The sequence below is a fragment of the Vanacampus margaritifer genome, chromosome 1 (genome assembly GCF_051991255.1).
Source record: "Vanacampus margaritifer isolate UIUO_Vmar chromosome 1, RoL_Vmar_1.0, whole genome shotgun sequence".
NCBI classification, from domain to species: Eukaryota; Metazoa; Chordata; class Actinopteri; order Syngnathiformes; family Syngnathidae; genus Vanacampus; species Vanacampus margaritifer.
Genome location: NC_135432.1, coordinates 17,726,731 through 17,744,382, shown reverse-complemented (window position 1 = coordinate 17,744,382; position 17,652 = coordinate 17,726,731). Strand labels below are relative to the sequence as shown.

The 17,652-nt window shown below is 39.1% G+C and overlaps 1 protein-coding gene across 2 annotated transcripts in view; it reads right to left on the bottom strand.

Moving 5' to 3' along the window:
* The window catches only part of prex1 (phosphatidylinositol-3,4,5-trisphosphate-dependent Rac exchange factor 1), a 102,882-nt gene that overhangs the window by 16,304 nt on the left and 68,926 nt on the right, over nucleotides 1–17,652 (bottom strand). For both annotated transcript variants that reach the window (XM_077579009.1, XM_077579010.1), the window contains exons 17-26: nucleotides 14,554–14,646; nucleotides 11,949–12,097; nucleotides 11,782–11,867; nucleotides 9,721–9,860; nucleotides 7,662–7,809; nucleotides 7,261–7,436; nucleotides 7,022–7,183; nucleotides 4,169–4,379; nucleotides 772–1,039; nucleotides 100–318 (exon numbers count right to left, since the gene is read on the bottom strand). In XM_077579009.1, the coding sequence (XP_077435135.1) occupies nucleotides 100–318; nucleotides 772–1,039; nucleotides 4,169–4,379; nucleotides 7,022–7,183; nucleotides 7,261–7,436; nucleotides 7,662–7,809; nucleotides 9,721–9,860; nucleotides 11,782–11,867; nucleotides 11,949–12,097; nucleotides 14,554–14,646 (1,652 nt within the window). The remainder of the gene's footprint in view (nucleotides 1–99; nucleotides 319–771; nucleotides 1,040–4,168; nucleotides 4,380–7,021; nucleotides 7,184–7,260; nucleotides 7,437–7,661; nucleotides 7,810–9,720; nucleotides 9,861–11,781; nucleotides 11,868–11,948; nucleotides 12,098–14,553; nucleotides 14,647–17,652) is intronic.

Below are 17,652 nucleotides of genomic sequence, written 5' to 3'. Positions count from 1 at the left end.
CAGACTTGTCCAATATTTGGAAAATTTTGCAAGCTCAGGTGTGAGTATACAGTACTTGACATTAGAAGCTACCAAAATCTCAAGACATGATTCAGTCACCTGTAGGAGTCTCTGTAACTCATCGTGTCGTGACCAGAGTCCTCCTGGTCCTCCTCGTTGACCTTGAAGCAAACCCTTTTGATGCCACCTTGCTCCACTTTGTCCTGGTCGCAGCTGTCCTCGCAGGGGCTCAAAGAAGGGGGCTGGCCCGTTTCATAGACGGGAGCCTCTCCCCCACCTGTCTGGATCTGCGTGGGCTCGGTGATGGAGGACAGGAGACTACACAAATAAAAGGAAAAAAATGTCCAGTTAAAAGATAATCTGACAAACAAGAGTCATTTTGGAACGATAATAATGTAGACTGCATTATGTCACAAGACAAAGACTCCCTCACAATCAAAGATTTCACTCGATGTTGCATGTTACACCCCTTCCTCCGTTCAGACTCACAATAAGCATGTATTGCTCGCTTCTATTCATGCGCTGGCCCGGCCCATAAATATTTTGGGTCTGAGGAATGTTCTTTTTTTAAATCCTCAGCCTTAAACACGGCAAAGAGCACAGCGAAAAAAAGCACAAACGACGACGTGGGCTTGACAGCTCCCGACTCTTTCCACAGAGTTTTCTAAATATCATTGTGGAGGCGAGACAAGCATAAACGTCTAGGCTAATGTTTTGATAAGATAAGTCAAGACTTCCTGAAGAAGAGAACAATCAACTGTTCCTACTTACACATCTATCTGAGCCACATATTGCTTCATTTCTCGAACAGCAACGTCCAAGCGGCTGTACAAGTGAAGGTAGGCGTCCTGCGTCTCTGTGTCCTCCTGCTTAAGCAAAAAGCTCAAGCCGCCTTCGCCGTGACCTCGGCTGTCCGTCAAACCTTCGCCCCCATTCATGGACTCCTCTCCGCCTTCCCCGTCCAGGCCTGAAGAGTTCCAAGAAGGCGCTCCCATGCTTGACACACAATGCTGGGTGTGTGACATCGGGTTCAGTTGGGCTGGATGTAAAAAGAGGAGAGTAAATTAATGCAGAGTATAGGAGGGCTAAAGAAAAAGATATACATTGTATAGCTTACAGTGTTAGTCAAATTGATTTTTCTGTTCACAGCTGAATATCAATTTATAAAACCATAAATCGATCACTTTACCCATAAGTTGGTGTGAAAACAGAGTCAGTTCTGGACTATAAGGCGCACCCGACTATAAGGTGTGCTAGCTAAATTTGGGGAATACTCTAGTTTGTTACACATATAAGTCGCACCCGAATGTAAGCCGCAGGTGTTTTAATGTTACTGCACTGGTATATAAGAGTTCCCGTTACTTTCTTTTCCATAATGAGGGCGCAAATTGTCTCACTCTCGTTCTGTCTCTCCTACTGTACTTGGGCTCACTTGGTTTGTTTTACTCCGCTTGACGCTCTTTATAGTGCGCCCCCTTTGTGATTTGATGGATAAGCCGCTAGGGCTGGGTATCGCCAACAACCTCATGATACGTTGCGTATCACGATACAGGGGTCACGATACAATACGTATTGCATACGTATCGTCTTCAAGAAAATACGTATCCCGACATTTTACATTGCTTTACATGCATTTTTATTATAGGAACCATATGTAAACCTAAATGATATGTTTATTATGCTCGATGGCAAAAATGGTTTTGTTAGCAGCTCTTCGAGTTTACCACCAAGTGTCATGCCTGGTCTATATGCGCGTGTATTGCAGAGCAAGGTACCATTTTCACAGACACACAAGGAAAATTTACAAATAGGCATGGGCCAATATGAGTAAAAATATCAAAGTATTAAAATGACAGCTCTAAAATGTGCTCATTTGGAATATTTGGGGAAATGAAAACTTTTTTTTTTCATTTAACACGTTCTATTCAGTTTTTCAACAAAATATAGAAACATTGGTACGTTAAAAACATGTACCATGTTATGTTTAAATAAATTCATTCATTAATAAATACATGTTGATAGTCTTCCTCTGTTTAAATTTTTCTTAGTAAGACACAGTGTCCTATCACTGGTGAGCTATTTTTAGAACAGACTTAAATTTGTGGGACACCTACATTATGTCTTTTGTTTTTGATTAAGTAAACTGTCTACAAGGCACCATTGTCTCTTTTCTCCACTCCCCCCACTCTCTCCTCCTGCTGCTTTGCCATTAAGTGCACGTGCAAAGTTTGCACACGCACTTAATTTAGGCAATTAACTTCAGAGGCTGCTGCCGCACAGCCTTGCAAGCGACGAGTGGTTAACTGCTTATTTACAAATTAATGTGCAGTATCACTTCTGACGCCTGCTTATCGATACGTGTATTGTAAAGAGGCCCGCAACGATCGATTTTTTGAGCACACCCCTATAAGCCGCACCTTTGTATTAGCCGCAGGGTTGAATGCAAGTGAAAAAAAGTAGTGGCTTAAAATTACAGAAATTACTATTATTTTAAATGTTTTTTTGTGTGGGAAAATAGAATTTTACTTAAAGGCCTAAATATTTTTTTGTATCTTTATGTTTTCTTGAAATTTTCGGTTCACAGGAATTTAGATGTATTTTCTTACATTTACAAAAGAACCGCCTTAAAGTGGAAGTCAACCTCAAACATTTCTTGACAATTGTATGTGACCTCACTTGTCTAAACATGACATTCTGATTTGTGGAATATGAGTTATGCAGCTTAATGCAGCCATTTTTAATCCATCTCAGGGGGTGGCCATATATATATATATATATATATATATATATATATATATGTATGTGTGTGTGTATATACAGTATAACAAAAATATTAAATATAAATATAACAAAAAATAAATCGAATTGAATCGAAAATCAATCCAAGATGTATCACGAGTTGAATCGAAATAGGCCCAAGTGAACTGAATCAAATCATTACTCAGTCCTACAGCAGAGGCATGAAAAATAGATCTGAGAAAAATACAATACGGAACACATGCAAACAGAGTAGATCAGGGTAAAGCACAATAGACTGCAGTAGAATGGAGTAGATTCGGGTAGGGTAAAATACAATAGAGAGAAAATTACACTAATGCAGATAAGAGTACTGCATGTTAGATTAGCACAGTAGAGTACAGAATACAATAATGTAGACTGCAGATGTGTAAAAAGTAGAATCAAGTATTATAGAGTAAAGTGGGGCAGAGTAGAGAACACTTGTGGGCTGCGGTGGGTGAAAAACAGATTTGACTGTCTGACATCGATATCCACAACAGATGTTGAAATCTATGAAGTAACACTTTTGTCTGCCTTCCATTTAAGGAAGAGTGTGTTGAGATGCACTCCCGCGGCTCACATTCAGAGTTAAGTCAAATGTTTACTTAAGTTAAAAGGCAAAACCAGCTGCAGTAACCGGAGAAATCCTGCTTTGGGCCCAGAGTGAGTATTATTAGTAACTTGGACATAAAGCAGTGCCTAGTACTCTATTTTTAAAAACCGACATTATTTAGATGAATGAGAACATCTGCTCAAAGCAACTGTTAGGCAGATGTCTGATGAAGCCCAAGCAAGGCCTGAGGAACAATGCAAGAGATGTTGTCTAGACAGCTTCATTTCATTTACATCTTTTATGAGAGAGGATGGAGTTCTTTGACTATTGAGAAAGTCAAAAAGGAACTACTACTAATAATATAAAATGCGCTTTATAAAGCCTGTATTTCTTTGTGGAATTAGTGTGCCAAAATTCTTTTTTCCTTGTACACGCATCGTGTTTTTCTCTGCCCTTTGACCTCTGCTGTAGCGCCATCACATTCCTACGTCGGCAAATGGTACTAGTCACTTGTCATATCAATAGCATGAACATAGCCAAGGGCTAATGGGGGTCCAAACAGCAAAGCACTCTTCCAGTTTACTATGAGAATTGCTCCAGCAAACTAATGGCATTCCATTCCCTGCTCTGTGGGATTTAAATGGCCATAAAGGTCAATTAGCCAGACTGATCGCTGAGCTGCTGTTAAGTCGGCTATTACAACTCGTACCGTCACGGAATGATCTCAGAGGATTAAAAGGAATATTAAAGTACAGCATTATTTTGACCACTATAAGTCTGATGAATGTCCTGCATTTCCAACATCGTGTGCAATTATTTATTAAAATAGGGCACTACCTTGATCTGGGTCGAGACCAAACAGAGAGTTCTTCCGTCCAAAGCGGATACTAAAGGTCCTGCCAGCGGAGGTAGCACTTTTGGGGTAGGAAACCTGCATCAGGTTGACGTGGAAATTGGTAGGAATAAAGTCCATGCAGCTCAGCGGGTGGGTTCGATTGCTAGCTTGCCTGAAGGTAGGCCAGGCCATGTTTCGAAGCTCCATAGAAAACTGGAAGAAAATATGGTAAAACACAGTATTTATTAATTATGTACAGACAATTCTTAATTAACAGTGTAGCAGAAAAGTGCAATGGCAAATAATTACTATAAAAGATTTAATGCAAATAGAGAACAACAACAGTAATGAAGGAAAACATAGCGTTGTGATAAAGATTTGACCTCTTTTTAAATTCTTATTGTTTGCAGTTTCCCCACTTTTAACATTTAAGATAATTAAAAACATGTAAATATCAAAAAGATAACCGAAGTAAACATGAAATGCATTTTTTTTTTTTGGGGAAAAAACATTAAAATCTACATAGCCCTGTGTGAAAAAGTAATTTGCATCTACCAGCCTCCCCTCGAGAGAATAGGCAAAAATGACAACCTGTCAATGTCTGTGTTTTAGTTTTGTTTATGGGTCACGTTTTCCTTGGGTGTCTCCCTTTGTTAATGTCTCGTCAAGTTTTATCATGTCCTCTTGTGCTTGTCATGCCGGTCCCCGGTGTTACCCAATCAGCTCCCCAAGCCACGTGTGTCTTGTCCAGGTGTCTCTCGTTGTCTCGTTTCTATGTGTATTTAGGCCCCGCCCAGACGGAAGCAAAGGCTTCGTTCCTCAAAAAATTTCGTACACACAGAAGCATTTCAAGACTTGCGCGTGTCCGAAAGAAGACGCTGAGGACGTTTAACGGCTGTAATGTATATGCCAAGTCTGGAGTGGCGCTATAGCGCAGCCACAGGGATTAACGCAAAGCGTGGAAGAAGAATCAGCAAAGAAGGCAAACTTTTTTTTCCTAACTTTATTGCAATCTACAGAACAAACATGGCTATGAAAAAGACAAACACAGGAGAAGTGACAATGGCGGGTGATTCAAGTTCAACACCGCTTGTTGAACGTGGGAATAAAGAAGCAAAATATTTTGCTGCAAAAGCATAAGCGAGCTAAGGAGGCTGCGCAAAACGACTACGACACGGCTATCCGCCAATGTTGTTGACAGACTGACGGTTCGCGTGCAGTCACGTGAGAATTTGCTACCATTACGTCATCACTGGAGGAGTATCCTGCATACGGTGTCCAGACGGAGGCGTACGGGGCTCGTTTTGAAATTTTTCCACTCTGGAGCTCGATTTCAAAAGTGATCGCTTTCAAGCTCCGAAACCGCGTCATCTTGTGGACGAACGGCCTAAACGGTAAGAAACTTGTGAGGATACATTGAAACTGGCTTTCGTGTGGACGGGGGCCTCAGTTTAGTGCTTTCTTTCAGCCCTTGTCGAGTCGTGTCATTGTCACACCCGTGCCATGTCCTGTCTTCATCATGTCCCTGCCTAGCCGTGTTCCTGTTTGAGTTGTCGCTTGCTTTGACTTATGTTTTTGGACATTTTGTTATTTTTGCCAAGTAGCTTGTTTGCCTTTTTCTCAATGAAATCCCCTTTATTGACTGCATGCATCCCTGCCTTGGTGCTTTTGCTCCCTGCAATTGGGTCCCCCCACCCCACGCCCCAACCTGACACATCCACGGCAGAGGGCAAGGCTCAAAAACACTGGATGGCTTCCTGTGATTCATAGAACCATGAATTCTGCTGTTAACCAGAAAATCCTGAGGGAGAATGTTTGACTTCAAGCAGCCTCTGCTGTAGGACTGAGTAATGATTTGATTCAGTTCACTTGGGCCTAATTCGATTCAACTCGTGATACATCTTGGATTGATTTTCGATTCAATTCGATTTATTTTTTGTTATATTTATATTTAATATTTTTGTTATACTGTATACACACACACACACATACTGTACATACATATATATATATATATATATATATATGGCCACCCCCTGAGATGGATTAAAAATGGCTGCATTAAGCTGCATAACTCATATTCCACAAATGTAATATTAATCAGAATGTCATGTTTAGACAAGTGAGGTCACATACAATTGTCAAGAAATGTTTGAGGTTGACTTCCACTTTAAGACGGTTCTTTTGTAAATGTAAGAAAATACATCTAAATTCCTGTGAACCGAAAATTTCAAGAAAACATAAAGATACAAACAAATATTTAGGCCTTTAAGTAAAATTCTATTTTCCCACACACAAAAAAACATTTAAAATATTTTTTTTTCTTGAAAGGCACTTGGGATCTACAGGAAAACAACCTTCGGAAACCTACCAAAAAGCCAACTTCTGAATGGCTTAAACAAAAAATATGACGATTTTGAAGTGGCTTGTCAAAGTCTGTACTTGAATCTGATTGAAATGTTGTGGCATGACCTTAAATAGGCCATTAATCCCTGAAAACCCCTCAGTGTTGCTGAATTTTACTAACTCTGCAAGGAAATGTGGACCAAAATATCTTTTCAAAGACGTGAAAGAGTCATTGGCAGTTATTGAAAGCGATTCATTTCAATTGTTGCTGCTGAGGGTGGCCCAAACAGTTATTAGGTTTAGGGGGCAAATTTCACACAGGGCCATATTTCTTCACCTTAATTAATCTCCACTTAAAAACGGCATTTGAACATTTCAAAATTCTAATTTATTGAAAAATGACACCCTCAACATTCACAGTTGCATAATAGACAATAAAATGCAGTTTATCTAGAAGGGAAATATGACTAACAAGCCAGCAACAATCACCACCATGCTCAACTCCGTACCTGCTGGTAGCTGCTGATGCGCCATCGGATGCTCTCCAGCTTGGTGTCACAGATCTGCCTGAACTCGTACTGTGGCATCGTGACCACTTTGTCATTCTGAGAGATGAGCTGGCTGCAGTTACTAACAAACAGCCTGTCGTCGCTACAGAACGCTTCAAGGATCTGTGCGAATAGACAGGACAGAGTTTCAGGAAATATATTAGCTAATGCGTGACACGCACGTACCACCCGCTAACTACCTTTGCAGTGAGGCTAAAGCAGCCTTTGGGCTCCATGATCTTCTCCAGGACATGGCTCTTGATCCCAGCAGTGCTGACGTATTCATAGAGCACCCCGTGTTCCAGGTGGACGTTATCCACAGTCAAGTTGACTAGCGGTGTGTCATCTGAGAGGGAAAGGCTTCCCAGTCTATAATCTGTGGCCCATAGAAAATCAAGTAAGAAAATGGTGGTGTCACAAACTCAATACAGACATCAGTCTCTGCCAATCAAGATGGAAAAATGATTACGGCTGCATTATTATACAATCTTTAATTAGACATAAAGCAGTTCTAGCTTACATGCAAAAATTCAACTGTTAGGAACTTAGGACACAAAAAAAGGCGAGGGAAAAGGGTACAACGGTGCGCATGAGGGGTCACCTGTTCCGTTGGTGCCATTTTCCTCACTGTGGTCGGAGCCATTTTCGACAGGGTAAGGCTTGAACGGGCTCTCTTCCTTTTCAGCTGAAGCTCGCTGGTGGCCTTGAAGTTCTTCCACGTCCTCAAAAGCACGGTACACCCACTGACACTGAGGATGCAGAAGAACGGATCAGAATCTTAACATGTATAACAGTTAATAGAATGTTTAACAATGAAATGATAACTGATTGTTCATGACTAATTATCAAGTGGGTCCAACTTTCCCTAGTTAAAATTCAGAATTGAAGTATGTGGATATGCACTTAAAAAAGTGAATTAAGAAGCTCTACCGAGGTTCGTGTTCATGCTCCACCCCCAAACTCAGCAGTGCAATCAACCCCATGAACAACATCCTGATATCAAATGAAGCTGCAAAGATTTAGTAAAACAAATCCAAAGAGGATTCACACTTTGGCTGAGCCTGCTCAATGAGCGTGAGCGAAGAGGATTTGGAAAGAGAATAGTAGGCGGGGATGACTGAAAGAAAACAAAGCACTGCAGTGAACTTAATAGAGTCAGGAGACGTCCCACTCTGTCTGAAGCCCTGTGAAAAACTGCCTGGCACCACCGACTTCCTGTTACCCAGACGTGAGTCTTGCAGGTTGGATGTCGGCTGAGCACAATGAAGAGTGAACTTGTGAACTCAAATATGACTTAACCAAATACATATTGAAACGGAAACAGTGTTGGCAACAGTGGTTGGCAATCCTGCAGAAAGATACACGTTAGTTATGTTGAAACATTTATTTTGTACACAGTGCCGTGTATATATTGGACTTGACAACGCTCAATGTGACACTAATTTATGTGAAAAATTAGGGCTGGGTTTAAAAAAATCTAATAATCGCTTTTAGACTCTGATATTGATTCATAAGCCCATGAATCGATCTCCTTTTTCCCATAAATTCATAAGAACATTTTAAAAGCCTTTTTTTGGTATCTTACTGTTTTCTTGAAATTTACTGTTTACATACAATACATTTTAAAAGTATTTTCTTACATTTATTTATTTATTTAAGACCTGACTTATTGCACTTTAAGACAATTCAGATTTTTTTAAATTTATATTTACAATTACTGAATTAGAATTATGAAAATATTTTCATGTCATCCTTGCTGATGTCAATGTTTGTATAACACTTAAGTGACTATAACGCGTGTTACTTTCATTAATAAACTAAATCATTTAACAGTTACACTTCTGCAAAATTGAATTTCGAATTTAATTTACACACAGACATTACTCAAGATGAACTGAGCGAGGAGTGTGCAGACTTAAGTCTGGGATTGATAACGATATGAATCCATGACTATCATAATCAATGTATGTGACTGATGCGTATAGTAAGAATCGATGGGGACGGGTTACTAATAAAGGCTTCTACCCGTCAGCCCTTCTTTCGGATGTCAATGTTGCAAATGATATTATGTGATCGATGTAACCGCTAATAATGTGTCCGATAGGAAAAAATGAATAAAACAAAACAAAACAATATTTGTGGAGTTTTTATCATGTCCTTGATATTTAAGAAGAATTGCTGTTCCATAATAAATCAATATCGGATAATTGAATCGGAAAACATCAAAATTGTATCGAACTGAACTCTTATGAATTGAAATCGAATCAATTGAGGAAATTTGAATTGATACCAAGCCCTAAAAAAAACACCATGCGTGTTTTACATGATTGAGTGCACGTGTGAAAGCTACATACGCGCTACATATAATGGACACCCGGACGTAGCAGCATGTATGGAAATATTTAATTAATACAACTGTTAAGCAGCCTCTCACGCTGTCGTAGCAGCAAACGAAAGACAAACTTGGACGTCAGACCTGAGAGATTAACTAGCTTAGCGCTAGCTAGGATAACGCTACTACAACACAACATGGATAGATTTAAAATTGGACCAAGACATGTATGAGTTGTGTATGCCACATAGCTGAATAATGATGTTATCTTACAGTATATGGAATAGTAAAATATCCATGTTTGTTTTGTACGTGCGCATCTTCTCACCACATGGGGAAGCTCGAGGTTTGTCTGCTGTGCGCTGAAGTGTTCCAGAACCTCTTGGTAGTCGCTGCGGTTGACGTTGTTACCGTTGACTTTCAGGATGACCTGACCGGGCTGAAGCCCCGCCCCTGCCGCCTCCCAGCCTGTGTAGAGTGTCAACGAGAGAGGTCAAAGGTGAGATCTGCTCGAGTCAGAGAGACAGAATTGTATTGTTTAAATAAATAAATTGGGGCCACGTGTAAACTGAAACTTTGTTGGATGACCACAGAATGCAAACTAAAAACATGTGTCAGTTGTTGAGGGATAAATCTAAGTCTGAGAGGAACCAGAATCGGAACAACTAATAAAGATTTACCCGGGTAATGAATATTATTTCGTATGGGTTTGAATGATGTTGTATTTTTAATTTAATTATTATTTTTTTAAATAGTAAAACTCATTTTAGATGTTTTTGGAACATAACCTTTCCGGAGTTTTGTTTTGTTCCAGCAAGAAAACAGGCATTCCTTTTTTCCCCACAACATGCTGTTCTAAGCCACTAATGGCTTTACAGAATGGATGCCCAATCAACACCTCCATTATCTGCCTCTCTCCCATCTAAAAATATCCCTTGCATCACTTCCTCCCTAGGGTGCCAGCAGTTACCTAACTACAACACTGCTGGACCCAATATTGAACTAAATTAGGTGATAAATGTTCAATTGCAATTCTAAACAGCTTTGGTCAGGATTATGCCTATGTAATGTCTAAAAACAGCATAATTAGAAGTGTCTGTGGGCTAGAATTGGGTCTTTTTAAGGATTTGAAGCTTAACCAAATGCAGTGTGGGTGACAGGTGGTCATAAAAGTGCAATAAAGGCTCACTAAGGGTGGGATGGAACAGGTGGCTAAAGGCTAGAGTTACCTCATCTTTGCCTTGACTTCACTCCAGTTATTTGTCTTTTTGACACCATAAACGCTTTCAAAGCATTTAGCAGCACTGATGGTGTCATTATAAGGATAGGCTTGCTGAAATATGTGCACAGGTCCCCAAACATTAGGGTCCTGTCTCCAAAATATATAAGGCCTGTAATTGAGTTTAGAAAATGGAAATGAAATTACACTTCAGCAGCTGCACACTTGTTATTAGCAAGACTACTTGGATAGTTTGTTTCTTTTATTCCCCTTCCCCTCACTTCCCTTCCTTTCCCTTCCCTTCCCTCCCCCCCTTCCCCCGTTCCCTCCCCTTCCCTTCCCTTCCCTCCCCTCGCTTCCTTCCATTCCCCTTCCTTCCCTTTCCTCCATCCTTCCTTCCTTCCTTCCCTCCCTCCCTCCTTCCTTCCAAACTGCTTATCCTTCACAAGGTTCTCGGGGGTGCTAGCTTGGTTGTAGTATTATTGGGGTTTGTGAGCTTTATTATCCTTGCAAAGGTGGTTATTTCCATCACAAATAGTGTATTAGATAAAAGGAGATTGATACAGTTTAAATTGCAATTGAGATTTTTCAGTGGTTTCTTGAATTTCACGCATCTGCAAGAGGTCGGTATCTACAAAGGGCTAAAACGTGATAATTGGACAAAAAAAAAATGGCAATAGCAAAGACCTAGGTTTATTTACTTTCTAGTTCCAATACTGTTTTAGTTGCAAATAAGTTTTTTTGCACCTCCATTGACATGCATTAGCATATTCCCCAATATCTCAGTAACTAATGCATCGATCATATTCCTTCATAAGATTAAGGAATTATATTTGGTAACTTAAACTTATGTTATAGTGCAATCTCTCAAAATAAGCCAAACATTTTTTTTAATTTAAAAAAAAGTTAATATAGTAATGAAAAAAAATACACCATATAGTCTATATAAATGCAATTACAAGCGTTAAGTAATGTTATTTTGAATGTCATTTCAAGTATTTCAAAAGTGCTGAAACAACTATCTACCAATGTGTACTGCTTGGTGCTGATATAAATAAGAAATGTCCAGTCTTGGTGGAGGTATGTGATCGGTTATTCACTACAGACTGCCTGTCACCGGGGACTTCATTTAATAATTCTGCAATCCAGTCAATGGAATCGGTCACTCACCTTTCCTTACAGCGTAGACATGAGGGGGCGCAGAGCCACATAATCTAAAGGAAAGGCTGTCTGGGTTGTCAGGGACCTTCACAATCCTGGAGGAGAAGTAACCCATTAGACCAAAGCACCCCAATGCCTGTGTGCATGTGTGTGTGTGCGTGTGTGTATTCACTTACTCCTTAGCTTTGGTGGTGACGAGCAGCCGCAGGGAGCGTCGTATGCAGAAGGCCTGGTTGATCATGGCTTCTACCTCGGCGAAAGGCCTGAGGAACAACAGGTCCTCGTTGATGGTGTGGATCTTCCTGCCCACCTGCAGACCCGCCATCTGGACGGACAGATGGACATGGATGACCTTTTTAATAAGAGGTCATTGTGCCTATGCAGTCTCATATATACATATGTGGCACATATACTGTACGTATACTGTATATTTCATATATGCCGTTGAACCTTGCATACTTCCCATGGATTCACCTATTCGTAGATTTTGTATTGATTCCCCCCCCCCCCAAAAAATGGGGGGGGGGGGCACCCTTAACTCATTCACTGTCATTGACGGCTATAGACGTCAAAAATTAACTATCTATTTCTATTCGTTTAACATTTTTCCCACTTTTGTTAACAAGAGTTATGAAAACCTAGATTTTTTTTATTGTATTAGAACAGATATAAAATTTGTGATTAATCGTGAGTTAACTAGTGAAGTCATGCGATTAATTACGATTATAAATTGTAATCGCCTGATGCCCCTAATTTTTAATAATCTTTTCTTTTAAAAAAGATTATAAAAAATAAATAATTAAAAAAATAATAATTTTATTAAAAAAAAGGAAATTATTAAAAATTAGGGGCGTCAGTATTTTAATCGTAATTAATCGCATGACTTCACTAGTTAACTCACGATTAATCACAAATTTTATATCTGTTCTAAATATACAAAAAAAATTCTAGGTTTTCATACTCTTGTTAACAAAAGTGGGAAAAAATGTTAAACTAATCGAGATAGTTCAAATGAATTTATGACGTCTATAACCGTCAATGGCAGTGAATGAGTTAATTTTTCATGGCTTAATTTTTCATATTGGATTTTGTAACAGTTCAAGCTACATAACATAATAATACAATATTAGAATATGTAACATGATGCATGCTTTGCTTATTGTTGTCAGAAACAACCTTTGACTAACCTTCTACTAATGACACTCGCACTACGTGGCGACCTGCTATAGGCCATGAAATGCGGTCACGTTGTGAGAATAGTGTGTGCTCTGTGTGTGTCCAGTGTGAGTCCAGCGTCCTGGACACAGATCCGGAGGGGTGGCCTTTGCTGAGCTGAGGCCCCGACTCTGGATAACGGCCCGGGATGGATGAATGACCGGGAGGAGCAGAGAGGAGTTTGCCTGACTTGATGTAATAGTATCATAGTCAAAGGGCTGTGCGCGTGTGCGTGTGTGCGTGCGCGTGTGAGAACCCCTTTCAGAGCCCCATGGGAATCAGCTGAGCCGCATTCACTGTGCTGGCACACAGGCTATGTCACAACTACCAATGGTGTTATTGTGGAGAGGTTGGGGACACTGAGGATGATGAATAAAAGACGAAGAGGGAAAGAGAGGAATGGAGAAAAGAGAGCAGAGATTGAGGGTTTACTGCAAAAACAGCCCAGAGAGAGAACCAGAGAGAGATTAGCCAGACACTGGGAAACAGAGAAATGTGGGAAACTGAAATAACAGAAAGTAATGGCACCATGTAGAGTTGAGACACTGATCTAGAGCACAATACCCCCCCACAAAAAAAACCCGCTCTCCTTCAGTCAACCAGTGATTAACTCATTCACTGCCATTGACGGCTATAGACATAAAAAAAAATTAGTTTAATGTTATTTTTTAAACTTTTGTTAACTAGAGTATGAAAACCTAGAAAAAAAAATATTGGGCATTATCAAATTTGTGATTAATCGTGAGTTAACTAGTGAAGTCATGCGATTAATTACGATTACTAATATTAATTGCCTGACGCCCCTAATTTTTAATATATTTTTTCTTTTTCTTTTTTAATCTTAAAAAAAAAAAAATAAAGAACAAAGGAATTCATTTTTTATTGCAATTAATCACATGACTTCACTAGTTAACTCACGATTAATCTCAAATTTTATATCTGTTCTAAATGTACAATAAAAAAATTCTAGGTTTTCTTTCTCTTGTTAACAAAAGTAGAAAAAAAAGTGAAACTAATAGAAATAGTTCAAATGAATGTATGGCAGTGAATGAGTTAATTGGCATTGCTATATAAGCCATTTTCACATTTAAAGTGTGCTTTATCTTTTTCCAAGATTTCAATGACATTTACAAATATCAGGAAAAGTACATGTGCCAAGATTTCTACCCAACCTACATTTTCAATAAAGCTTTGGTGCTTCTGCGCTTATTATGCTTATTATGGAGGAGTAAATACAGTGAACAACAAAGTTCATACTAGTCCAACCAGATGCATCATCTGCCTATCCAAAGTACTTTCGCAGTCCATTTTGTCCCCCAACCATGAAGGTGACACATTGTATTTTCCTTGTTGTGTGTGTTATTTTTGTGAAGGGGATGTGAGTGGGCCTGCCCAGTGGCCCAACAGCCAATCACAACAAAGCTCCTCCAGGGAAACAGAAGGAGACAGACAGCAGCCGTCCAAACATTAGACAGCCATTACCTACAGGAACTAATGCCATGGGGCAGGGGGGAAGGAACACTGTGTCTGGGTGTGTATGTGTGTGCGCATGTGTGTGTGAGTTACCTCAGCATGTGAGCCTCTGGTGACAGACTTCACTACAATGGCCTTGTTTTTCTCTTCAATCTCAAAGCCGTAATCCTCCTCCTCGGGGTGAATCTAGCACACAAAGATTGAATCACTCAATTGAACCTGTCTTATATGTACTGTACACTCTTTGGCCACTTCTGGCTCTATCGAATATCCTACCTTTACAAGGATAATAATGCTAGGTTGGGTTTTTTTTAATTATAAAACTGTTACATGCAATATGTCTACCGTTGTTGCTTTGATTTCTGCACTGATATATTAACCTGTTAGTTGGCTATTTTTTAATATTTTGATGTGCTAGCCTCAAACCTATATAAAAGGTAACCAAAATATTGAATGAATGAATTTTATTTTTCAAATACACATATATTAAAAAAAAGAAAACAAGAGAGAGAGAAAAAAAATCTATTCAAAGATATAAAAAAATCATACAAAACAAAAACATAACCTATACACGTCTTCGGGGGGGAAAAGGAATAGAAAGAAGTAAACCCTTTTTAACTCCTACCCCTACTGTATATAACTTAATGAAACATTCTCAAACAATAAGACTCAAACATAATTCAACACAGTCCTATACATTCACATAAAGACACATAAAAATACAAATAATCCCTTCACGGACACCAAAGCGCCTTAATATTTTACATTTTGTCTGTGGCATTAATTATTTTATATTTTAGTTTTTTCTTAAACCCCAATAAGGATTCCTTTTAGATTCCTTTTCTTAGTTTACTTTTTTTTTTGTTATACAAAGAGGTAAGCTATTATTTACTACACGAAAAAGTGTTTCCATTGTTTTCATAAATTCCATAAATTTCAAGATACCCGATCCTATAAATAACTGATTAGTTGTTTCCCTGTAACCAACCTTATTTATTATTCGAATTGTTTTTTCTGTCATTCAACAGTTGGGTCTATATTTGTTTTATACACATTGCCCCAAATTTCAGCACAATATGACATGTGAGGTAAAATAAGTGAAAAATATAATATGAGGAGGCCTTTCTTATTTAGAAAATCCCTGACTGATTTTGGCAATTTCCGTTTTGTATATTCTATCTGTGATTTCCAACACAGTTTGTTATAAATAATCACACCCAAAAACTTTGCTTCAGTGACTTGCTCAATTTATATACCATTTAAATTTAGTTTTGTTTCACTACTGAGTTGCATACCAATAAACATGGGTTTTGTCTTTTTTTCATTTCATGATAACTTATAATAATCCCCAAAAAAATTAACACTATCAATTCCCTTTCTACAGTTTTTATTATGTGCAAACAAATTTTAATATATTTGAAACCGTGCAAATATCATTCAAATAAATTATAAATAACTTCGGTCCCAATACTGAACCTTGTGGTATACCACAGGTCACTCTTCTCAATTGTGATTCTTCATTATTTATTTTTACATATTGAAACCTGTTATTTAAATAACTATTTAACCATTTCAACGCAACACCTCTCATTCCATATTGTTCACATTTCTGCAAAAGTAATGGGTGATCAATGGTATCAAATACTTTACATAAATCAATAAATATATCTACAGCATTTTGTTTTTTTATCCGTTGCTGTAGCTATATTTTCTATTATTATTATTAGGATTATTTTATATTAGAAACACCACTGATAGGGATGCAATGACATACTGAATTTATTGCTTTGCAGTAAGTAGACTGCTCTCTAATGGTGTATATTTGCAGTTATGAGCATACATGTGCGTAATGTACAGCATCTTGCTTCTCTGCTTCTCGCAATCCACTCCCCAGTTAGCGAGGGCTCGACCTGGTCATTAGCGAGCACATTAGCCGGCTTCCATTAAGTAAGCATTCAGGGCCAGCTTCCTGCTGCACAGCTCTGATAAGATGGAGATGGTGGTGTCAGATGAGGGGAAGATGTCTGTGGTAAATAAAAGTTGCTGAAGTTTCCGCAAAGTTGGAAGCATAGTGCATACAAGTCTGAAATGTCTCAATAAAATGAAGAAATACAATTGAGGGAGGATTAAGGAGTCAAGACCACCTCTTGATTGTTTGACTGTGTCTAAATGATTTTGACTGTGTGGTGCAAGTCTCATTCCTGAATACAAATCCAGCCCAGGGCCATAAATAGGTGTTAAATTACATGTTCTGCCGCAATCCAAAGAGGCGTTTAAAGAATGCAAGGACGTTTTTTGCCAAGATGCCACAATCATTGTATGCGTTTCCATGGAACAAGTTACGTGCGGATAAACCATGACGGCAAGATCATAGAACAAACTTTGAAGTTCTAACTTGGGGAGTTAGTCTCTCCCACTTGAATGTGAGGTTGCGTGTGAACCCTGGGGATTTTTTTTTTTTTTGCCTAATTGCCTAAGGTTTAATTACACATCCACTACAGTAGGTGGCAGTGGTGCTCTCATTAGCCTGGTTTACATGGAGCCATGTATTCCAATTAGAATGAATCCGAACGGCCAAACGGAATGAAAACGCTCCATATAAACACCGTAATCGGAATAAAAAGGCTGAATTTGAATGGAATTTCATTCGGAATCACAGGAGTGGTATATTCCTTTCGTCAATCCGAACGAGCGTCATGCATACACTTCAATTGGAATGGCGAGACTGCGTGCGGCAACGCGCAGAACGTAAATGCGTCATGACATCGTCGTTTCCATCCACTAAAATGGCGGCGTCTCCCCAGAGCTTGTCTGTGAGGGAAGAACTTGTTTTTAAGTACTTTAAACGTTATCACAACTACTGTGATAAATGACGAATAAAGTCCCATCTTGATAAATCACGTGATCGATGTCCGTGCCTCTCGCGGCTGCCGTGGAGCTGATTACATTAAAGTAGGAGAGCATATAAACGGCAGATCGGAATGGATCACGTCACATGTAAACAAGTGACCAGAGATCTTCATTCGGAATGATTTCAATCGGAATGACAAAAAAGTCTCCGTGTGAACCCTGGGGACTTTTTTGGACTAATTGCCTAAGGTTTCATTACACATCCACTACAGTAGGTGGCAGTGGTGCTCTCATTAGCCTGGTTTACATGGAGCCATGTATTCCGATTAGAATGAATCCGAA